This window comes from Nomascus leucogenys, chromosome 1a (assembly GCF_006542625.1).
Source record: "Nomascus leucogenys isolate Asia chromosome 1a, Asia_NLE_v1, whole genome shotgun sequence".
NCBI classification, from domain to species: domain Eukaryota; kingdom Metazoa; phylum Chordata; class Mammalia; order Primates; family Hylobatidae; genus Nomascus; species Nomascus leucogenys.
The window spans coordinates 44,693,822-44,718,331 of record NC_044381.1 but is presented as its reverse complement, the minus strand read 5'-3'; the positions used below and the strand labels follow the sequence as shown (position 1 = coordinate 44,718,331).

General features: G+C 52.1%; 1 protein-coding gene across 7 annotated transcripts in view; it reads right to left on the bottom strand.

Moving 5' to 3' along the window:
- The window catches only part of SEMA4D (semaphorin 4D), a 135,029-nt gene that overhangs the window by 13,227 nt on the left and 97,292 nt on the right, over window positions 1-24,510 (bottom strand). For 4 of the 7 annotated variants that reach the window (XM_030806909.1, XM_030806870.1, XM_030806788.1 and 1 more), the window contains 11 exons: window positions 22,226-22,324; window positions 19,068-19,161; window positions 17,917-18,030; window positions 16,761-16,912; window positions 14,372-14,547; window positions 14,136-14,292; window positions 12,886-13,108; window positions 11,866-11,981; window positions 6,679-6,851; window positions 6,556-6,599; window positions 2,315-2,533 (listed from right to left, as the gene is read on the bottom strand). In XM_030806909.1, coding sequence (XP_030662769.1) covers window positions 2,315-2,533; window positions 6,556-6,599; window positions 6,679-6,851; window positions 11,866-11,981; window positions 12,886-13,108; window positions 14,136-14,292; window positions 14,372-14,547; window positions 16,761-16,912; window positions 17,917-18,030; window positions 19,068-19,161; window positions 22,226-22,324 — 1,567 coding nt within the window. Of the gene's footprint in view, window positions 1-2,314; window positions 5,110-6,555; window positions 6,600-6,678; window positions 6,852-11,865; window positions 11,982-12,885; window positions 13,109-14,135; window positions 14,293-14,371; window positions 14,548-16,760; window positions 16,913-17,916; window positions 18,031-19,067; window positions 19,162-22,225; window positions 22,325-24,510 lie in introns of all 7 variants that reach the window. The other 3 variants (XM_030806637.1, XM_030806687.1, XM_030806731.1) reach the window with 1 other exon arrangement.

Sequence of the window (24,510 nt, the reverse complement as noted above, 5' to 3'; positions counted from 1 at the left end):
GCTGGTAATGGAAACCTCACCTTCCCACTTTGTTCTCAGCCCTTTTATCACCTTTGTAACCAATTCCCTGTGTTAAATTCTCTGTGGTTGAAATACCTGGGGTGGTTTCTGTTGCTGTAACAGTGATGTCCCTTCTCCCTGGGCACCCATTTTTCATTACCTGCTGACCCCAGGGGCTTGTGTGTACGCCCGCCTAGCTACAGGAGGTACACCTGGAGCCTCACATTTAATAACAGCAGCCGGGCATGGTGGCTCATGCCTGTAATCCCAGCACTTTGGGAGGCCGAGGCAGGTGGATCCCCTGAGGTCAGTAGTTTGAGACCAGCCTGGCCAAGATGGCGAAACCCTGTCTCTACTAAAAATACAAAAATTAGCCGGGCATGGTGAGGCGTGCCTGTAATCCCAGCTACTAGGGGGGCTGAGGCAGGAGGATCGCTTGATCCTGGGAGGCGGAGCTTGCAGTGAGCCAAGATTGTGCCACTGCACTCCAGCCTGGGCAACAGAGCAAGACTCCGCCTCAAAAATAAATAAATAAACAAACAAACAAATAACATCTCCTGACCACACGGCCTGCCTGCATCTGCCGGCAAGGGAGCCCTGGGTCCACGGCCAGTTCAGAGACCCACTGCCCGCTTCCCAGCCTCCCCACCAAGGAAGAGCTTCCTGGGTCTGCCTGAAGGACTTCAGTGCTGCGACAGGACACAGGCTCCATGGAGACATGAAGTCCTCCGGGATGCCTGCACCAAGGCAAACCACCTGGCTGAGCACCATTCAGCTGTGAGAGCGGCCACAGGTGGCTCAGCACAGGCTTGGTCCGTAGCACTCAGTGGAGGGCAGGAACCACACAAGCCGGCCCAGCAAAGCTCCGTCTCCACAGTGCTCCACGCTCACCGGCAGCTTCTCCTGTCCAGTGCTGGCTGCCAAGGGACATTCTGGGCTCAGCAGACATGGGCCACCTGGGGCTCTCAGAGCTTGTTTAACAGGAGAGGGCAGCACCTTAAAACTCTCAGGTGCTACTGACAGTGTGTTTAACATGTTTAAAAAGAGAGCAATTGGGTTTGCTTTTCCTCTTCATTAACTTCATTCCTCCCCTCGGGCAGGCTTTAATAGCCCACTTCCTTTCTTTCTGTATCTACTGATCAGTCAGATGACAACACAGGGGCCACCAGGGCTACCACGCACTGCCTGAAGCACAGGGTACATCTTTGAAGTGTGGTTCTGGACATCTATTATCTTTCAAAAGCAGATATCCCATCCGAATATTTTCCATTCCAGGGCAAATTCCTCCAGGATCCCAGAGGAGTACACTAGACTCTCAGTCTTTTCTGTTTTTATTTCATAATGATGATGATTATTTTTGAATCAGGGTCTTGCTCTGTGGCCCAGGCTGGAGTGCAGTGGCACCATCACACCTTACTGTAACCTCAAACTCCTGGGCTCAAACAATCCTCAAGGCATATGCCACCAAGCCTGGTTAGTTTTTTTCAAATTTTTTGGTAGAGATCAGGTCTCGCTATGTTGCTCAAGCTGGTGTGAAACTCCTGGCTTCAAGCGATCCTCCTGCTTTGGCCTCCCAAAGCAGGGGAATTATGCCCGCCAATCTTTTCTGCTTTTAAATACCACAAAGCAAGTCATTAAAACAACTCCCATTCTGGAAGCTCTTAATTTTTTAAAATTTCCAAATTTTAAACATATATCAACCTCCAAATTGTTAGCAGAAATAGAAGCACTCTGGCTCTGGAGGCTGAAGCAGGAGGATGGCTTAAGCCCAGGAGGCAGGGGCTGCAGTGAGCTATGATTGTGTCACTGCACTCCAGCCTTGGTGACAGAGGGAGACCCTGTCTCTTGAAATTTTTTTTTTTTTTTTTTTAAGGGAGAAGCAATCCTTACCATAGGTTGGGAAACTGGGGCCTTTGGGGTAAATCTGGCCCACCGTGGATTTTTATAAATAAAGTTTTATTGGCACACAGCCCTGCCCACTCATTGTGTATTGACTATGGCTTGTTTTACAATACAACAGCAGAGCTGAGTGGCTGTGACAGAGCCTGCGGTCCACAAGGCCTAAATATCTAGCCCTTTACAGAAAACACTGGTTGACCCCTGTATACTAGAAGTCGCTTCACACTGTCCACAATTTCCCTCGGGATGGACCCACAATGAAAGCGTGAAATGGCTCAACCCGAGGGATGCAGCCAGGACAGATAAAGAAGGTAAAGGAACACATGGAAGGATGCGGAGGATGCCCCCGCCCGCCCCCCACCTGCGGGAGGAGACAGATGGACAGGGCACAGGGGACAGAGAGGGCCCAACTCACCTGTGGCCTGGCAGAAGAGATGGAAGGTCCCCAGGGCGTGCACGTGCTGTGCCTGGTCACTCAGGAAGGGCGGCAGCAAGGAGACCCTCGAGCTGCTGTCGGGCCCCGCACCCGAGGCCGGCCAGGGGGTCCAGGGAGAGGAAGGCCTCCTGTCCCCCGCATGGCCCAGACAGGACAGGGAAGAGGAGCCAGGAGGAGGGAGGGGCTTAGGAGACGAGGCTGTGAGACAGAGAGGACAGAAAAGAGAGGGCACTGAGGAAGAAGTCGCCAGGAGCACGTCACAGGCCAGAGAGAGCAAAACACAGCAGGAAACGGACAGAAAAGAGTGAGCCCAGCTGTCCCGCCTGGGCCATGCAGGGGCGGGGGGCTGCACAGCCTCCGCTAAGGAACGTCTTCCCCAAATCAAGGATAGAAGCTTCTCATTTATTTGGGTACTTTCCAAATGTATACAATTCAAAGTAGAAAAATAAAAACAAGGTAAATCTTATAAAACACAAATGTTTACACCAAAATGGTCAAATCCTATCATGCTGGAAGATGAGACTGTCCACATACGCACACAAACATCCAGAGTTTATTGCTCTTCACCATGGAAAAAGAGTCTCTTCCCGATGGGTATTTACAAAGCAGGGAGATGGAGTGTGAAATTAACCAGTGTTGAAATCGTACCACCCATTCACATCTTCAGGACAGTGGCAGGAACAGCGCCGTGCGCTTGAGGGTGCTGTGGTCACAGCTCGCGGCCCTGGCCACCGAGGCCAGTTCCCTTCCAGTGGTGGGCAGCTCAGTGAGGCTGGATGGAAAGTCTGGGCAGGCAGTGGGTATGAAATTGAGGCAAGAAGAGAAAGGAGATGTTCAGAGAACCAAAGGCGCCCTTGTGAAGGTTCCATCTGTCTCACAGGAGGTTCTGACCGACAGCTGTGGGCTCCAGATTGTACCGCGCTCCCATCTCAGCTCTGGGCCAGCCTGGCTCCACTCAGCTCATCCAGGCCACCTTCCCTTGCTCAAAACCCACCTCACGGACGTGGGAAGGTCCTCCTCTTCGAGAGAGTAAAAGTTAAAAAAAAGAAAAAGTAAAACGAAGTACAGAAAGAAAATCTCTCCAAAAACAATGCTTCCCTCAAGGAATAAAGTTAAAAAAAAAGAAAAAGAAAAAGGTGAGTGGGCTCCGGGGAGTGTTTATGTCTACATTTCTAAAAGCAGAAAGAATGCATTTAGCAAAAGGAAGTTTATCCCTGAGAATCTTAAGCAACGTAAGCCATATTTTATGCCAAATATATAACAAAATCTGGAAGATATACATCTTCTTCTAAATATTAAAACATCTGCTTCTGTAATTAAAAAAAAAAAAATGACCCATGACATAAACACAATCAAAGCAAAATCCTAAAAAAATAATTAAGTGGAAGAAAAGGTTCGTGCCAATCTGGACAACAGGCGATAAGTTACCAATCTGATAAACTAAAACGTCATTTCCAATCTGGAATTAAATAATTTTTTAGTGGCTGCTACGGGGAGGGGAAGCCGAAGGGATGCTCTTCTCAGCCAACAGAGGTCCAGCCACCTTTCCCCCACTACAGAAAGGGCTCAGGAACTCTGCGCCGCCCGTGGGCCTTCTTCAAGTACTCCGACTGAGTTCGGAACACAAGACCGGGATGCAATGCTTGTCATTTTTCCGAAAGGACAAAGAGAAACCAAGTCACAGGCTCAACCCAAGAGAAAATAGACAAGAGGACTGAGGTTGTCTGCACGATGCGGGCTAACCTACACAGCACTGCACGAGACTCGGATACTGAACAGGAGAAACACAAAACTCTCCACGCCTGGACACGTCGCAGCCGAGGCGCCGGCGGGGACACACAGCCAGCCTCAGTCTCCATCTGCGTCTGAGTCAGCGAACTTCAGCTCACACTTGACGTCGAAGGGCTTGTCCCTGGCGGAAAGGTCGTCGATCCTTTGTGAGTCCTCCCTATCCGTGGGGACTTTGCTGGTGATGGTGTCTTGCTCGGTCTCATAGCCGGTGTCCAGGGCTGGCTTGGGGTGCTCCCCATTCTGCTGGGAGAAGCTCCCTGGCTCCACTAACGTCTCCTTCAGGCTCTGCTCACGGTCACAAAAATCTGACTTGGGCTTCTTCTTCCCAATCAGCAGGGCTGAGCGGAATTTCAAGCACTGTCTGGGCAGGTATCCCTTATAGCAGTTGTAGAAAAAGAGGCAGAGGAAGAGAACAAAGAAGAAGAGGAAGAGGGACATGAGGAGGCGGTTGTCGCTGGACTTAAGATACATGGTTTTCTCCGAGTGGAGCTGGGGGACCGTGTTGATGACGATCTTTGGTTCGCAGGATGTGCCGGTGGGCGCAGGCTTGGGAGGAAGGGTGATGGCCCCGGAGGAGGTGGCCTGCACGGCTGGGGTCGGGGGAGAAGACCCTTGGGTGGATGCCACCAACACTTTGGTGGCAATCCTACTACCTTCTGTCTGAACAACTGACAAGGTGGGGGCCACCACGGGCTTTGGAACCACCTTCACTTCCAGGACGTGCTTGGCAACCACTTGGAAGACCGTCTTGTTCTTAACCCTCTCCTCTGACAGGCACTGGTACACCCCACTGTCTCCTTCTGACAAGTTGAAGATGAGCAAGTTTTTTCTGCCCATAAGACCGTACTTGGGGCTCTCGGCCTTCAACACGCCATTCTGGAACTTCCAAAAGACCCGGGCCAGGTTGGATTTTTGGGAGCATTTCAGTTCCGCTGTGCCACCGTGCTTGAAAAAATGCTGCCGGTAACTTCCTTTACTTTTATCTGGAACATCAAAATAAACGTGCACAGCGTCAACAATCCCCATTTGCTATTTAACAACTTCTTTAAAATACCCACAAGATGACGCAAGAGTTTCACCCACTGGAGCAACACGGAATCTTCCAGAACAACTAAGGAGATAAAGACATGCGTGACCAAAAAGCAAAGATGAGCCCTGGATGACAGCCCATGGGGACAAAGAAATTGGAGGCAGCTCTGAGCAGCAGAAATCCCATTTCTCACCCGTGTCCCAGAAGAAAACGTGTCAGGCTGGGGAAGCTGAGCAGAGGCCAGTTCTGTGCCTAGTGTCAGCTCTTTGAATCAGACACGAGATGCTTCTGCTAATGACTACAAGGAAGGCTGGCCTTTCAGTGCATCTCAGCACTCTCCTCCTGCCTAAACTTTTCTTTTTTTTCTTTTCTTTTTCTTTCTCTTTTTTTTTTGAAACAGGGTCTGGCTCTGGTGCCCAGGCTAGAGTGCAGTGGTGCAATCACAGCTCACTGCAGCTTCAACGCCCCCAGCTCAAGGGATCTTCCCACCTCAGTCTCCAGAGTAGCTGGGACTACAGGTGTCCACCTCCAGGCCTGGCTAATTTTTGTATTTTTTGTAGAGACAGGGTCTCACCACGTTGCCCAGGGTGGTCTTGAACTCCTGAGCTCAAGTGGTCCTCCTGCCTCAGGCTCCCAAAATGCTGGGATTACAGGCGTGAGCCACTGTGCTCAGCCAGCTTTTGTTTTCTTTTTAGAGTCTGGGTCTCACTTTGTCACCCCAGGCTGGAGTGCAGTGGCATGATAAGCTCACTGCAGCCTTGAACCCCTGGGCGCAAGCAATCCTCCTGCCTCAGCCTCCCTAGTAGCTGGGACTACAAGCGTGTACCACCATGCCCAGCTGCCTAAACTTTTCTTAGTCTGATGACAGCTGTCTTGTCAGGGTCAGGAGGACACAGAACTGAGGGTCAAGTCTGCCTTTAGCACCCTGGAAGGTGGCTGCTGGGGAAGGGGCATCCTGGCCTCATGCCACCCCTCCCTCTGGGTGTGGCGCTATTTCAGACATCCACAGGCGGGTGAATCCCAAGTGGGAGCCCCAGGGGAAACACCACCCCAGCCCTTCCACTGCCTGAGGATTAATCACTCATGGGCTCCTTTCTCCCCATTTATAACAGGCTTAGGTTTTGTTTAATAAGCCCCAAGCTAAGCAGAAAGAAAACAGGATGGTTTTGGAAGGAGACTGCTTCCCAGTAAACAGATACACTCTAAGTGGCTTCAAATACTCTTTTGGCAAGAAAAAAAGACAGAGAAGACCACGAGTCTGCTACAGGACACTTCACCTCTGTTCCAAGTGGAGAAAGAAAAACAAAACACACACAAATGCCACAGAACCGAAGCACCGTGAAATGGTTACAAGACCTCGCCACTCCCAAAGGAAATGGCATGTCGAGGAGTCACTCACCCGGGCACACAGAAGCATCACCGCTCATCTCCTGAATCAAACCCCTGCAAAACAACCGGCACGTGTTACTCACCCACACACACACACAGGGAACATCCCCGGGCAGTGCATCCCGCCCCATACCTGCTGGGGCTCTCAGTCTGGTGCAGAGCCACGCAGGTCGCTGTGAGCGGGCTCCAGGCACAGTAGGGGTCCCGTGCCAGCACACAGTCCTCACAGGTGCCGTGCTTCCCACAGAAGGCCAGCGGGGCCTGGACCACGCCCGAGTTAGAGCCAGCATAGACGAACCTCTTGCCCTGCATGTGTGAGACAGAGGAGAACTAGCATCAGGCAAGCAGGCATCCAGGAGCATGGCCTCTGCTTCTGCACCAGTGTGTGGGAAGCAGCCAGAGTGTACCTTCAGGGGACGTTGCAGTAAGGAGAAGAGGTACTCAGAACCAGAGGCAAACAAGGCAGGTCTGTGACCTTCCGGCAGAATCCACATGCTATGTCAGGACTCACTGGGCCTTAGGTCCAAATCCCTCTCTCCCCTGTCTGGTCACCCACTGCCCGGGTCCTGCCCTCCAACAGAGCGCTTCTCTGCATGTGTTTCTCTCAGCCAGTGGGGAGGCTGTTCAGTCCCCACCTCCAGATCTCCTCCCTGCAGACGGGGATGCATAAGCCTGGCACTCCCAGTCATCTTCCCGGCCTCGCTACAAGTGAGAAGGGGCTGCAGCCAGAGGCTGAAGCACACCACCTCGAAGCCCAACCTTGTCCCCTGAGCCAGAATGTGGGCACCTGTGGGCGGGGAGCCTCTCGTGAGGGTATGGATCCAGCAGGGGCCTAACATAACGGGGATGCCAAACGGACGACATGCAAAGGATGAGCAGATCGCGATACATAACATAAAAAAAGGAACAATGCCTTTTGCTTTTCACGTGTCTATATATAAAAGGGAAGAGCTCACAGACGGGAAATCAACCTCCAAGCTCCAGAGCAGCCACACCCACAGCAGAAGGTAGGTGAGACTCTCCCACCTTCTGGGACACTTGGTTCCCAGTGACACCAGCTTCAGGTCCATCCTATCAGCCCACCTGGCACCAGCAGTGCCCAGCACACAGGCATCCAGGGCTGCTGACTGCTTTTGAACGGAACTCAGCTGGAAGGGGGGGCCCCACACTGCACCCACCTGAAGCTCGGGGGCGTGCAGCAGACCTGGAGGTGGCCCGTGGAGCGCGCTCTCTAGCCTCTGCCCAGGGCATCTGCCTCAACAGCCTGGGAACACCTTTTGGTTAACAATACAAGATTCCCAAATTTACACACGACTTAGTGGTTTACAATCAAATGAAACATGACCTTCATCCTCAGAGGATACACTCGGAATCAACTTCAGAGCGTGGCTGGAAGATCACAGGCCCTGATGCCAATACAGGAAGCCCCAGGCCACACACCCAGCTGTGCGGACACAGACCCACGAGAGAAAGGGAAAGCCCCCAAGGAAGGAAACTGTGACAATACACAGCAGAGGGAACATGGCCTGCCGCTGGCCTCACAGCAGCAGCAGCAGCAGAGACCTGGGCAGATGAGGCCACGTGTGAGCCACGTTTGTGGGAAGGATTGAGGATGACATCCTGGATCACAGTTCGGGCATCGCGCAGCTTGTGGAGGTGGCGGAAACATTCTCTGGCAGCAAAGCCAAGCTAGGTAACTTCCAAGGGACAGCTGGTCCTGCTGGGTCCCGCGGGGGGCACCTGCGAGGTGGCGTGAACACCATGCAGTGCACAGCAGGGTGCCCTGGGTGGCCAAGTGGGGCCTGCCTGACTCCTCACCCCAAAGAGAGGCTTGAGGGTAGCTGTGGAGGGTGAGGTGGGCTGTGGGGGGCAAGGCCCGTCCCAAGGGGATCCAGACCACCTCCTGCACCCTGCAGGAGACTCAGCCCCAGCTTCCGCTTCTCCCGGATGGGGCTGGGCTGGAGCCCAAATGAAACTGAGCTGTAAAAACTAAACGACGCCACATGGAGACCAAGGATGACTGTGGAAGGGAAGAAGGGACAGGGAAGGAGAAACTGGCCATCAGGACAGCCAGCTGTAACTGCTGCAGGCAGGACCCACTGGTGGATGTGGATGTCAGTGGGCGGGAGAACAGGGCATTTCTGTAGCCTCCAAGTCTGTCCCTGCAAATAAGCATGAATGACTGCGGGGGTTTCCCACATGACTCCCCTGGGAGGTGGGGCTCACTCTCCCCCACCCTCAGTGTGGACTACATGCCCCGACACACTCGGCATGGAAAAAGACGGCGGTGACTTGGACAGAATGACTAAGGTCATCACGCTGGTGTGTCATACAGATGCCACATTCCCAGAAAGCTCCCTCTTTGGTGCTCCCCCTAAAACCACGACCCCAAGATAATCACAAGAATATACCAGACACACCACAAAACACCAGACCACTCCTCTCCAGGAGTGCTGAGGTCAGGGAGGCAGGAACAGAGCAGCAGCCAAGGAGATGCAGTGTCCAGTGCAACCCGAGGTGCTGAGCCAGGAATGTGGTGGGTGGGAGGTAAGAGGTCCACGGTCTGGGGTTCAGGTAACGCACTGCACCATGACAGCACCTTGGCTCAGATAAATGCACACTGGCTATGTGAGACATCGGACATGCAGAGCTAGGTGGGGGCGCTCAAGATCCTTCTGTGCAATCATCAAAACTCTTCTGTAAATTTAAAATTATTTCAAGACAAAATTTTTAAAGGAAAAGAAAAAAAACCTGACCAGGCACCTGGCAGCATGAGTGAGGCCCGCTGAGAGCAAGCCTGTCCTGTGCACTCCTGCCCCTCAACGCCCCCTGTCTCCCCCTTCCCTGGACCTGAGGATTGTCCCCTTGCAGGCAGCTCTCATGCTCCCATCTCTGTCTCTGCTGCTGTGTGTGCGCGTCGGACCCTGAGGGCAGGTTGGAGTGACAGTGGACGTGATCAGAGGCAATTGAGCTGTCCAAGTGCCTTCCTTGCCCTCTGCTACGCTAGCTGTAGCTCAGCATCCCAAGGAGTCCTGGTGAAAATACAGAAAAAGCCTACTCGGTGGGCTCAGAGAGGGCCGAGCAAACTGCATCTGCTGTGTGCGCCCAAGGAATGGAAAGCAAGGACTTGAGGTATCTGTACACCCATGTTCACAGCAGCACTGTTCACAGGAGCCAGAAGGTGGGAGCAACCATGTCCATCAAAGGATGAACGCATACACAAAATGCGGTATTCACATACGACAGAGGAGTATGTAGCCTTGGAAAACCCTGACCCCTGCTACAGCAGGGAGGAACCTTGAGGACATTATGTTAAATGAAATAAGCCAGTTACAAAAGGATAAATACCATGTGATTCCACTTATATGAGGTACCCAGACAGAAACAGAAAGCAGAATGGCGGCTGCCCAGGGCTGGAGGAGGGGAGAATGAAGAGTTTGGATTTCACAGGTAAAAAGCTTCTGTTTGGGAAGATGAAAAGCGCCCTGCAGACAGACAGTGGTAATGGCTGCAAAACAACGTGAATGTTCTTAATGCCACTGATGTGCACAATGAAAAATGGTTAAGACGGCAAATTTCATCTGATGTGTATTTACCAAAATAAAAAGCAAAACGCCATGCTTGTCATCAGGGGAGAGGAGGTGAGGGTGGAGGAACAACGCACCTCCCCAGCTGTAGGACAGGGGGAGGGCGTGGTACTGGCCGTTTCTCCATTTGCTGATCACCCTGAGAGAGCCTGATGGGGTCAGGGGGCACAGTCTTTTTGCCACTGAACAGCCACTTCCTGCTGCCATGGCCATGGAGCCGGGCCTTCCACCCCCATCTGGAGCCTACTGGGGCCCAAGGAGAAGGCACAGGACCCCATGGCAGGCAGGATGCATTTCCACCTGTCCAGGCAACTAAGCCACATCCCCACGAATGGAGGCTCCTACAGAGACAGGTGGGTCGGGTGGTCCAGTAGGACCAGCAAGCGCTTCCCCAAACCCACTGGCTCCTCCTCCTGGGTGCGAGGCTCCCTGTGTGGCCAGCTGCCCTGGTGTGGCCATGTGACCGAGTTCTGGGAGATGGCAGGTGGGCACGGACCCATAACCCTCTCTATGCAGCCCTCCTCTTCCTACCCTCTTCTGCCTTTGAGGATCAGTGCCCATGTGCCCTGGAAGCCTCTGCCAGCCTGGATCTATAAGTGACCCTTGGAACAGAGTGTCATTCTCACGAATGTCCATACCAGCGGCCCAATCTTTATTCTAATGAGAAGTCCACATTTTAGAGATGTTATAGGTGCCTGCCCAGTCTGGCTGAGGCCACTGAACAGCACGATGGCCCCAGAAGAGCTTCTAGGTCCCCTTCTTTCAACAATGAGGCTGGGGTGAGGCCCCAGGGGGCCAGTGGCTAAAGCATCGACCCTTCAAATCTCCAGGGCTCCCTGTGTGTCCTGGAGACCGAGAGGCTGGTGAACAGATGCCAGTACCCGGTGGCTTATAACTTGCTCAGGCTATTTCGTTCTCTTTTCCTTTCAGATCTGAAGGAGAACTCTCCATTAGCAGAGGGGAGGTGACCACGTAAAAGGACCCAGGCTCCCAAGCTTTGTGGATACAGGGGAGGGAAGAGGACAGAAGACCTGGAGGAGTGTTTGCAAATATGCACCTGCCAAGGGTAGGTATCTTACCCGGCCAGACAGGGGCCCCCTTCCTCTGCCTGTTGCTCCCAGCTGAGGGAGGAGAGGACTGACTGGGCCTGGACCCCACAAGGTGGATGGAGGTCCTGTTAGGAGCTAGGGCCAGGGAGGCAGCCCCCTAAAGGCCAGTGTGGATGCCCACCCACCCCTGCCAAGGGCTGCTTGGGAGTATTGCAGGCCAGACCAGAGAGTCTCAGCCACAGGTGGAGACAGCTTTACAGATGAGACGAACCACTTCTCTTGTGGATTTTCCATGGTGACGAGTCAGCTGTATCACTATCATATCCCACAGATGCAGTCTGCACACCACCCCCAAGCTCAGGGCATAAAAAGGTGTCTTCATGGAGCAGTGCCCACCTCTCCACAGCCTGTAAACCTGCACCAACAACTCAATGACATTCCAGCAACTTCGAAGGGGAAGTCCCGTCTCCCCAGGTCTGCCTTCCTGCCTTCCTGCCTTCCCCAATTCAGATCCTACAGCTCACGGAATGGCTCTGTGTCAAAGTCTGAAGGTTGGCTCACCCAGGGCAGACAGACAGAGGGGCCTGCCCAGGAGCCCGACTCCAGCTTGCCAACTCTCCTGTCACCTAGAATCAAAGCCACCGAGCGGGGAAGCCCCCGGTCCAGCTGCCTGTGTCACTTTACCTTCTTTGAAGACAACAGCAGGGTCTGGACTGGCTCAAAGTCCTGGAAGAGCTGGGTCTCCTCGATGATGTGAACAGCATGCTCGAGGCTGATGGCTTTGTGCAGAGCTCCCCGGTCTGCAGGGCCAAAGGTACAGGTCAGTGACACTAACCCAGACACAGAAACCAAGGACAGTGACCACAGCGGCAAACTTCACACTTTTCACTCTCAAGTCATTCCCTCCACAAGATACTTAGAAAACAATGATGATTTCTCATTAGAAACAAAAGAAGGAAAAGCCTTTGGCAAAATAAACAACTGGAAACCCAAGTGTTATGGGTTATTCCAGTTTTTTTCCAAGGAAAATAAACTGTTCCATTGTTGACCCCAAGAATCCTCATAACAGTCGACATTACATTTGAGGCTGAGTGCCACATGAGGGGGCTCCCACGCTCCACCAGCCCTTGGGGTGTCACTGGTAAGGGCCCTAGGCAGGCGGTGAGGACAGGGGGCATGTGAGGTCGGCTGGGAGGCTCCAAGGGCAGGCCACAATGCGCTGCCAGCCACTGTGGCTCCTGGCCCCTGTCCCTGTTCCAGAAGTGCTTATTACAGAGTCCACATGCCAAGGCACATCTAAAACCTGGCTCCTCCGCCAGGAAGCAGGGACGTGGTCTTCTGCCAGCAGTTAGGAAATGCCAGGCTGACGCCTCCTCCCAGGTGGCTCACACCTGCCCCCCCGCATGGGCATCGCCCCAACTCCTCAGCGGCTAGTACTCCTCTGCACCAGCCCAGCCCAGCCACAGGCCAGGACTTGTTTTTTTATTTTTAACAAGTACCCCCAGTAGCCTGGTGGTCCCAGAATTGAAAGCCACCTGGTGTGGTGACTTCTCAGAAATCTTTTTACGTTCCCACAAACCTCCTGGGTCACCTCGAGGGAGGCAATGGAACTACTCACAAAAGAGTAATTGGATTTCCCAGTTTTCCTACCAAAGGACACAGATGTGCTGTCACTGTCAAGCCTGCCAAGCGCTTGGAACCCACCTGTGCTGACAAACATGACGTCATAGACAGTCCCATCCAGGGCCTGGGTCCGGTCCACCACGATCTGGGTGTAGTTCACATCTTTCTTGATTAACCTGGGCCTGTTGTCTATTGGGGTTACCGAGTCATCCATCAAAGGGTGGTCTTTAACGAACTGCAGCGTCTTGTCTGGCAAATTCAAGGAGCTGGTGTAGTTGGCGGCCCGTGCCTCGTTGTCGATGCACTGCAGGGAGAAAATCCCCGCTGTTAACGTGCTCGTGCTCCCACCACCCAACAGGTGCTTCCACACAGGCAGCCAATGCAGGGGGGAGCTGCAAAACCTGGAAACCACACAATGCATGCCTTGAAATGAGGGTAGCAGTGAATAACTTTACTATGCAGAAAGGTGGCCTCTCCCCAGCCAGCAGAAGACACAGTTATAAAACACATCTGCAAGACAGAATTGCATTCACGATACATACTCAGGGAAGGAATTTGTATCTATTTGTAAGTGAAAAACACTTATTGAGCTTTCGAAATTGAAAAACAGAACATTGATTTGCAGCTTTCTCATGAAAAGAATGCTAAACATGGCTAAAACCAGGACAATTTTAAACAGCATAAGAGCCTGAGGGATTCTTTTTTCCCGTTCTAGCTCCCTGATGTGTGTAAACCAAAATCTGTGACCACGAGTGAACACATTTTACTAAGCTATGCACAGAAGGAGCCATGATGGTGTCAGGGACAGCTGCCCTTGGGAGGCAGCTGGTGCTGCAGTGAGCTCTGAGGGCCAGGACACCCCATGTAGGTCACGGCCCCACAGAGGGCTGTGCACAGGCCTGTCACACCCATTTCACCATGTGAGGGAGGGAATTGGCCTGGAAATTCCCAATTTCTACATAAAGTTCACTATATTTAGGAGGAAAAAATGTGACTCCTGTTGACTAGTGGACAGTGCAGAGGCCTCTGCCAAGAAATGATGTTTCTCTGTAAGAAACTGAAAATGAAACAGACCTAATTGTTATGCAATGTTAACTGTGCAAAACAGCTGCCCCAGCCTTCTTGTTTGTGCAATAGTGTAGCAATGGCTGTTACATAACATGCAAAAGGGAAGAAGGATGAGCTGTGCTCATCGGCCGTCCCTGTCCCAATGCAGAGAGCCTTGGCGTGGCCAGGTACCCAGCCCATGAGCAGGCCCCGGTGCCTGTACTGGATTTCATGCCCTGGGCCTTGAAGGGAAAGCACGGCCCGCCCCCAATGTCCCAGCTCACCGCTCCAGGCCGCGGCTTGGGTACCGGGCCATTATAGCGCACCCACTTGGTGTGGGACTGCTCCACTGTGGCGCTCTGCATGTACTTCCCATGGGAGAAGACCTCCTCGGCTGTGGACAGGTTGTAGGCGCACACTGCTGACAGCCCCACGTTGTTCCTGGGGAGGGGAAAGAGGTGACAGGACCGCCTGGCGGCATCGAGGGAGCAAGGGGGGGGACTCCACCCAGGGCACTTACAGCTGTGGGGTGAAGACTGCGTAGAACACAGGCACCTTCAGGCCCGGGGACCTGAGCACGAAGACATCCCGCAGCACATTGAAGACCAAGCCGCTGTCTGGCCGGGAGCAGATGAGTCGGGCTTTCAGGAAGGAGGTCCATTTCTTCTGCAAGGTCCTCAGGCCGCCCTGGTCCCCCTAAAACCCCAACAAGACATGGTGGGCCGAGAGCGGATCCCCTGTGAGCAGGCACTAAGGTCAGAGGTGCACCCCTCCATGGCGCAGCACAGTGCAGCTGTGCCTGACTGAAACAAAGCTTGGGCAACAGGGGACAGAGGCCGCAATTATGTGTGTGGCCCGCAGCACTGCGTCCAGGTTCCAGCTTGGATCCCAGAACGCTCCTGGGTTAACACACAAAACAAAACAGACAAAAGCCCTCTCACTGAAAGCTCATTTGATCATCCATGCCTGCCTGTGACCAGCATTCAGTCCTGCAACCGCAGAGGTGCTGCCGTGTTCACACACTTCCAAATGCCAAGGCCCCTGGCATTGTGTGACTTTCCTGACATAGGACCCATCAATGAACATGCTCTGCGTGGGGCAAGTGGCGGCAGCCTCCTTCCAGGGGACAGCCACCGGTCCAGCAGCCTGTCTTGGGCAAATGTGTGAACCTTCCTCCCTTTGAGGGAATAGATCCTTCACTTCCTTTCTACCCAAGGTATCTGCTAAAGTGCTTTGAACCTACTAAGTTCTTTATAAACGCTTTTCAGGGATCCGATGACCAAGACACAATTATAAACTACGCATGACTGTGTGTGGTCTGGAGAGAAATACTGAAACCACAAAACCTGAGTGCAGAGGAATATGAAATAGAAGCAGCCTTACTTATTTTGGACACAGGGAATATGTTCCCCCTTCATCTCTGCTGTGTGATTACAGGAGCCCAAATTCTCTTTTTGATAAAAGGACTTCATTTTCCTCCTTGATGTTTTAGCAAAGAATAATTTCTAGCACATTTTTCATCACGGGTCTCATTTGGCTTTCAGGTCACGGGCAGCAGGTGAAGGGTTCATGTGTGCCTGGGTGGTAGGCAGGAGCTGTGGGGGCTAAGCTCAAACCACCCCAGTCCAGGAGTTCAAACAAGTATGGGGAAAAAAATGGGAACAGAGGGGACAACAGCAGTGTGCCTACGACTTGCAGAGACTTGTGGGGGATGGGGGTGGCTGTTCTGTGCATCACTGGATCTGCTCACTGATCCTGCTGCAAACCCTCAGTGCTGGGTAATAAGTCAAGGTCAAGGCAAGTCTGATCCTTGGCTTTCCGATGGCAGGGGAGGGCTCGAGTCCCCTGGCCAGTGCTGCTCTGACGGCATTCTGAGCACTGTGCACGCCTGCCAGGAGCCCTGGCCCTGCAGCACCCTCCCCATCTCAAGGGCACTGGCTTGTCCCCCACACTCATACTGTTGATAGGATGGTTTCCTGGTCTGCAAGACAGGAGCATGGCAGCCACGGCTGGGGGGTAGCTGGAGGATCTGGTCAGTGAGCCCTGGCTACAGAAGGCCTGGGCAGGTAGCAAAGCACCAGGTGGATACTCAGGTGTGCGCATCACCCAACCTTCTTCCTTATGCAAGGGGCTGTTAAGGGAATGGTGTCAAAGGCATCCACTTTCATGCGCCATAGGCACGAAAGGAACCCTGTTTCTCTGATGTCCTGATGGTCATGACTACATGAGAAAGGGCCATGCAGGAACTGTCTACCAATTTCCACTAGAGACGAATGGCTACCTGCTCCGAGATGAGCGCCTGGCCAGGGACATGGTGGCTGTGTCTCATGTGGTTTCCCCCAGCTCCCCTGAGGCCTGACAATCCACCTCCTGGAAACTGCCACTGAGCAACCTTGAGATTTCCTGTAATCAAGCCCATAGGCCGTTCTCTTGTGCGGAGCACTGTGCCTACAGTGTGTCATTTTAAAGGCACCACTCCCCCCACTTTTTATGTACTTAAAGATTTGTGTTTTGACAAACTTCTATATTGGTTCTCTCTTCTTAATCTTAAGCTGTCGGTTAATGTTTCACTCTTAGGTAGATTAAGACCCAAAGGTGAAATTCCAACAGACTCTGGTGAATACATTCCACAAAGCCTTGCTTTTTATAAGCTAGAGAGGTTTGAAGAGGGTGCATTAAAAGAAAGAACCTCCTGAGAACAGGAGGCTAATGGGTCACACATGCGGGCCAGCACTCCCTCGGTCCCCACAACCCCCAGAAATAAGATCCATTGAGAGCCGCATCTGAGACCCAAGGGAATAAAGTGCTAGGGAAAGTGACATTTGAGACGAAGGTCAGGAGCCACCCATCATCCAGGCACACTATTGCAATGGCAGGGGCCAAGTGAAGCCAGAGTGCCTGGCACTCACCTTGCACACTCTTGCTATCCGTGGGATCAGCACCCTGAACACAAACTCGTACTCCACAGACACCTCCGTGAAGAAGAAGTAGACCCTGTCATCCTCGCTGTCGGGGCTGTCTTGGCTTTTTCGGATCACGTCGGCAAACACGAAACTAGGCTCTGCAGAGAGAGGACAGTGATTATCCCAGAACGCAGAGCTGGGGGACTGCCTGCACCCACGAGGTCACGAGGCTGGCCGGCACTGCCTTGGGGGCCTGAGGGCTTCCCTGCAAGGATGTCTGGAGTGTGCACATGCCACAATCCAAGCAGAAACTCCAGGGTCCGGGGATGATGACAGCCCTGAGCCCAGATGGTGCCCTACCCCCACCTCCTCGGCCTCAGAGAGGTGCCCCTGACGGTGGTTCTGCAGCGCATCCCACCCAGGTCCACCCCAAGAACTGACGCTGGGCCTCCTGACTTGAAGGTAGGGAGCCAGATCGTACCAGCATCAGAGACCTATGTAAGGCATGCATTTGCTGGTTTAAACAACACATGCTTCAAATAAACTCTAACCACCAGATCCTGCCCCACCCCGAGGAATGGCCGAGTGTCCCTGAATCTTGGGTCTGGGGATCTGCCCTAAGGTCAAGAGGTTCAAAACCCAGGGCTTTACTGGCTGGCACCCACAAGAAAAGCCCCCATGAACAGCCACCAGCTTCTTCCTGCACATTGAAGATGGACATCGGACATGTGCTGCTGGCAGCAACAAGGCACCCAGAGCCCATCTGACCAAGCGCTAGAGGCTGGGCCTGGAGGCAGGTCCCACACCAGTGTTGGTGCCACACTTTAATATCATTCTGGAAATTACACCATGTCCCCATCTGATTAGTCTCAGTTTACCATTTACTATCAGATTCTCAATTTTATGAGAGTCTCCCAAATCCATTTTTGGGGGGTTAGTGGGGAGCTGTCTTAAGACAGTACTCTGTTACCAGTGAAAACACCCAACAAGGTGCCCTGGGACTCTGGCCATTGCTGGACAGTTTGGGAAGTGTCCCCCACAAACAGGGGCTAACACAAGCTTGGGGGCCCCCAGGGCTCAGAGACAGCAAAAGGAGAGATCAACGGGTGTGCGCTCATGAGGAGACGTGCACCTCCCACTAAGGTGCACTGCTCTTCCTTACCGTTCAGCCAAGGGATTGCGTATTCCGTCCTCAGAGGACTGTGGGAAGAATTTCGGGAGATGATGGGTTCACTTCCCAAAAAATTATACGACGTCCCCGAATAAAGTTCTCCATCTGCAGGGGCCCAGAAGAAAAGAGGAAAAGGGAACCAACCTCTCAGGCTACGGCACCAACACTGGGACAAACATTCAACACAGTGTTTTCCTTTATAACCAATTAAGTCCCTGCCTGGGGAAAGGAAAAGACAGTCTCCTCAACTGTTGGGGTGTCCTGTGTCTTCTAGTTCTTTCTTTTTCGAGATGAGGTTTTTTTGTTTTGTTTTGTTTTGAGACAGAGTCTCACTCTGTCACCCAGGCTGGAGTACAGTGGTGTGATCTCGGCTCACTGCCACCTCCACCTCCCGGTTCAAGCGATTCTCCTGCCTCAGCCTCCCAAGCAGCTTGGACTACAGGTGTGTGCCACCACGTCTGGCTAATTTTTATATTTTTTGGTAGAGATGGGGTTTCACCCTGTTGGCCAGCTGGTCTCGAACTCCTGACCTAAGTGATGCAGGCATGAGCCACTGCGCCTGGCTTGAGATGAGTTCTTGCTGTTTCCCAGGCTGGTCTCAAATTCCTGTCCTCCCGCCTGAGCCTCCCGAGTAGCTAGGACCACAGGCGTGCTCTCGCTTTGCTGGGGATAACTTAATGCTCCATGTTCAGCTACATTTTAAGAGTCATGGGGCAATAAGTAAACAAGAGCAAGGAATTCCCGCATCCGGGAAAATGCTGGCAGATGCAACAGTGGGTGCACACCAGGCTATGACCACTTGCTCAGGGGTGTGAGACCACTGCAGACAGCATGTGGCTCAGTCAAAACCTTACTCTCAAACAGGAGCATCTGCTCCACACACGGGGATTATCCAAATGACATGAGCCAGCAATGGAAGCAATGGATACAAAGTGACGTTTACCATGGCGGCTATTATCCTTGCAAACAATGAATTCAAAAGTTAAAGGGTCTATGCAGTCACATGTGCCTTTTGTAAGGATAGCTCCCATTTAAACAAAGCCAAGGAAGACAGCACTTCAGAGAAGATCCAAATATCCTGTTTGGTAATTAACAAGCCACTGTAATCCTCAGGGTGAAGGAACTGGAGGGGCAGGACTCACCAACCATGACGGATGTGTAGCTGTGTGCTGGGTCAAAGGGACATCTTCCTTTGCCATCTTCATTTTTCCCCAGAAACTTAAAGGATGTTAAGTTCTACAATTGAATAAAAAGAGAGCACATCATCAGATGGCTGAATTTCTGTAGTAACAATGTGTCTTTGTACCACTTCACTTTACAAATTTGCTCTTCTCGGAAGACCAACAGGGCCGAGCAGATGGGTGTGGAGCTACGGGAGTCCCACCCATCAGGGCCAGGGCTTGTGTTGCTCAGCACAGGCCTAGACATCGGCACCTTGGTGCCCTTGCTCCGATGCCCTGGCCAAGCTTCTCAAGATCTCAGACCCTCAATTTACTCATCTGCAAAATGGAAATGGCAATGCTGATGGCTCTAGGGCTGGAAAGCCACCAGGACAAACCCAATACAGGACATGCTCAGTATGTGATCGGAAGCCCATAAGCAGAATTTTAACATCAATAAGACAGCATTCTAAGCAGCTAGGTGACCCAATAAATAGGAAACAGAAAAACATAAACAGGCAGAATCCCTACGTCACTCCACCCACCAAAACACATTCCAGATGGATCAACAATCTGAATACTAAAAACAGAACTGCACTGTACTAAAACAAAGCAGGGGCTGGCATTTCCATCTGGGGGTCATCTCGTTACCTGGCCAGAGTGCCCACAGCCACATGAGGAAAAAAATACACAGATCCAACCACAGAGAGAACTGGAAAGTTCCACTCAGGGAAATAACACGGCAAGGTTAAATACGTGACAAACTGGGGGAAATGCCTACAGAATGGCAGATGAGGTGTCTCCATCCCTGAACATGTGAGAAGTGTGGACAAATGAGTGAGAAAGGGCATCCAGGAGAAAAACAGGCAAAACCCAGCAAGCGACAGAAGAAACCCATCTGGACAGCACAGACGAGAGAGGGGCTGAGCCTGCCAGGAACCAGAGAGCACACAGAACACGCATGGGGATGCTGCTTGGCAGCCAACAGCCTGGGCATGCTGAAGAAGACGGGCAGGGCCCACGGCGGGTTGAGGGTACCCAGCACCTCTGCCGCAGGAGGCTGGCTGGAAACACGCTCTCAGAAGCAGAGCAGGAAGGCTCAGACCACGTGGAAGGCCGCAGCTGACACCCCTGAAAGGCCGGTTAAAGCAGCACACGGCTCTTCACCTGTTAGGTTAGGGAATATGAACCCCACTGGATGTGACCATTTATCATACCTTGAAAGGAGGTTTGGGGGCTGTTGGGGAAATCTGAACGGGGACTGGAGACTGGATGATGCTGGGGAACGTTTTCTTAGATAATGATAAAACTGAAGTTACATAGGAAAATGTTACTATTCTTAGGAGATGCCTGTGAAGGCATTTGGGAGTCATGGGTCATAGTTCAGCAAGCACACATGTACACAGACACATATGTGGACAGAGACATGCACAGGCACACAGACACGTGAACACACACTCCCAATTGTGCAATCTAGGTTGCCAGGATATACAAGTGATACATCTTTTCTGCAGCTGCGAAAACTTTTATTAAAAATATCAGGAAAAATTGACGGGGTGTGGTGGCTCATGCCTGTAATCCCAGCACTTTGGGAGGCTGAGGCGGGTGGATCACCTCAGGTCAGGAGTTCAAGACCAGCCTGACCAACATGGAGAAACCCCATCTCTACTAAAAATACAAAATTAGCCAGGCGTGTTGGCACATGCCTGTAATCCAGTTACTCGGGAGGCTGAGGCAGGAGAATCGCTTGAACCCAGGAGACGGAGGTTGCAGTGAGCCGAGATTGTGTCATTGTACTCCAGCCTGGGCAACAAGAGTGAAACTCCGTCTCAAAAAAAAAAAAAAAAAGGAAAAATTATAGGTCTAAATTTAGACCAAATACAGTATCTAACCTCAACAGCTAACCTATCTACAGAATGTAAGTTTAAATGACAGAACTTTAAGCTCCTGATTGAGTTTAGCCAGAAAAATCCTTTGTTGTGCAAAATGTTTCTGGTCCAACTGTACTTTCTGCACAAAAGTAAATACAAACGACTGTCTTTGAAGACTGAGGGTCTTACTATCCCCAAAGCACCCCCACCCCCTATCAGCTTTCGTTGCCAGCATCTATGGTACAGGCAGTTGGGTAGACCCCTACTATGAATCTCACTCCAGACGTCTGTGTGCAAATACCAGGCTTCCTCATCAAGTCTCTAATAAGGCCATACGTTGTCTTGTCATTTATCTCTGACTCAAGATTGGAAAATATTTTAATTCCAATTAATTTAGGGTTCTAGCACATGATGCTTTTCACTGTGGCATATTTTACATTTATCAGGACTCATTAAAATCCAGGGACACACTGTAGAAAATGTGCTTCATTTTCCATGTTCCCATGGACTTATTTAAAATGCTACTTCTCCCTCTCTTTCTGATGATCATCACATTGCTCACCAGATTATCTGGATAGAAAGGACCCTCACACAGGGGGAGGTGCCAGACACCAGGCTGGGCAGTCAAGGATGTGACCCGGTGAGGGACAGAGGCCGGACTTGCTTCTCAAGGAGCTCAGCACACTTGACCTGCTGCCCCTGAGTGGACGGACCCAGGAGTGGTTCAGTGAGAAAGCTGCACACCACAGCCGACCCGAAGGATGGGTCCCACAGCCAGAGCACAGATGCACCAACCAAGAACACACAAGTCAGGAGCAAGTCCTGACTTTTCCACCTGACCCAGATGCCCAGAGCTGCCAGGCTGTCTGTCCTTTCCAGCACGCGCCCCCACCCCATGGCATGTTCAGGCTATCTGTCCTTCCCAGCACGCCCCCAATGCCATGTTCAGGCTGTCTGTACTTTACAGCACGCCCCTCCGTGGCATGCTCTGCACTAGCACCAAGGGCTCCCAGCACCTTGAGCTGCACCCCAGGCCTCACCCTTGGCCATGGACACCGAAACTTAGAGGAGCCAAGTGGGCTGTGTGCCCCTGACAGCAGCCATGTAAGACTTTCAGAGGAGCCACAAGCTGCCCCCGTTTTCTGCAGCTGGATCTGAGAAAATCCTATTTTTTAGGGTGGAGACAGCTTTACATCTGCTTTGAGCCCCCTTCTACTTTAACTGCTGACCAGGCTGGCGTGAGCACAGGGAGGTGCCCATCAGCCTTACCAGGTGGTCACAGGCCGGCTGGAATGCGTTGGTCCCACACACGTAAAGGGAAGTGGCGCTGAGTGGCTGCAGCACCCGGATGTAGTTGAGGCACTCTGTCTGCAGGGAAGAGAAATGCACCATTAGCAACCGTCCAGCCCAGACGCCCTCCACTATTCAAACTGCTCACGCTGTTCATCTCAGGGGCACAGACCCACATTCACCAACACCAGCTCACACGTGGCCCCAGGCCAACGAGGCAGGTGTGCATTCTCAGCCTTGTCTTGTCATCTAGACCCTCTGCAACTCCTCTTCACACACTGGCCTGTTCTCGTACAGTGGGAGGTTCACTGAGACCCCAACCCCACCCTTAGGCAAACCTAAAGCTGAAACTGGCCTGAGTAACTGTGTCTCTGCAGTGCCCACATGCTATTCAGGTGCCAAACGGATTTTGTTTCAGTCCCTAATTGATACTCAGCAAAGATGTGGTGACTAAAAAAAAACTCAATGAATGCTTACCTCAAATCTTACTGGGACACCCGCTGTTGAAAGCAATATATTTTACTCTTGCTAAGTACGTGGACCACTTGTTCTGTTGCCAGGCCTGGAGAAGTGTCCACCCTACAGAATTTCCTCTTTGTTTCTGGAGACCCCACCCTGCCTCCCACTTGCACAGAACTAGGAACAGCGATACTAGGTCTACCCAACCCAGGGTCCCAGTCCAGCCCCCATGGGAGAGGCTGCACTAGGAGAGCCTGGAGCCCGGCTTGGCATCAGAAAGGCCCAAGCAGGAAAACAAAGATACCATTTCAGAACCCACTATTTCAGGCTAAAAGTACTTGCATTACATGTGCTATAGTCTGAAATCATCCCACATTAGGAGAGTTCTCTTTTTGCTTGACTGTTTTTAGACTGGTTGGAAGTAATTCACTAATCACCCCAACCCACCTGCACATCCCCGGAAACGGGAGCTACACTGCACCGCCTGCTTTTCCTCTCATTTCCTAATCTAACTTTGGATTTAGAGACAAAGACTTCAGTGCAAGAGTTTAGCATTTTGCTAAGAAAGTTTAGCATAGACTTCCTTAGGTTTTCTTTCTTTTTTTGCCGTTAACTCAGCTTGTCTTGACCACCATTGAGGAAGAATGCCCAGTGCCAGGTACGGACATGATGGCTCAGAGGGTGGTGAGGGTAACCTAGAGCTGCAGACGGGAATGAGTACTCGGCCCAGGGCTCCCTGAATGAGCACCACATTGAGGGGCCTGAGGGACCAAAGGGACGGACGTGTGCCAAGAATCCAAAAGTCCCAGTGATAGAGAAAGGAGCCAGAGAAAGTCTAGGCAGACAGGGGCAGGTCCCTGACAAAACCCCACGTGTGAGCCAAAAAGCCTAAAACCCGCGGCCCAGAGCGAGAACTTCTATCCGTTTGCCCGCTGTCTCCCGATTGGTTCTTTCTGAACAACATCTTTTTACAATCAGATGTTGCCTTTTCTGAAACTACCTACAGCCCACCCTGCCCCTCATCCTGTGCCTATAAAGAGCCCAGACTCAGCTGATAGAGAAGAGAAGGTGCTGGACCAGAGAGAGGCGACTTGACTTCAGAGGGATGGCTGGACTTTGGAGAAATGGCTTAAATGGCTTAACTTTGGAGAAGAGCCGGCCAGAGCTGGCCAGACTTCAGGGAAGATTATTTGCTCGTCTCGTTCCCTCTCAAGCTCCCATCTCCGCTGAGAGCCACTTCCATCGCTAAACAAAATTCTCTGACTCCACTATCCTTTAAGTGTCCATGCAACCTCATTCTTCTTGGATGCCGGACAAGAGCTCAGGACCCCAAGTGTGTGTACCCAAAAAAGGCTGTCATACTGGCCCTTTGCCCTCACTGGCAGAGGACAGCTGTCCCATGCAATGAGAAAAGGGGCCCACTGAGCTTATAACACACCGCTGTCCATGGACAGCAGACATAAGAGAGCACTGTAACACACCCTCTGGGGCTGCAGGGGTCACAGGCACCCCAACCTGGGCACCACCACAGGGCCCACACAAAGCCTGCTCCTGCTGGCACCCAAAACAGCTGGCCAGATCCCACACTCGCTCATTCATGTGCTCCCTCCTGCAAGAGGTTGAGCACAGCAGGCCGAATAAATGGGGCATCTCTGTCGCAAGTCCAATGAACGGGTTGAGAAAAACTGCATGACTAGCAACTCCTCCAAGCCTAAGGCCTCTGGGTGCAAGGAAGCAGAACAAACCCTGAATTTCTGCACCATTCACCAGTGGGCTTCAGAAGTCGTGTTCTATAGTCCAAGTTT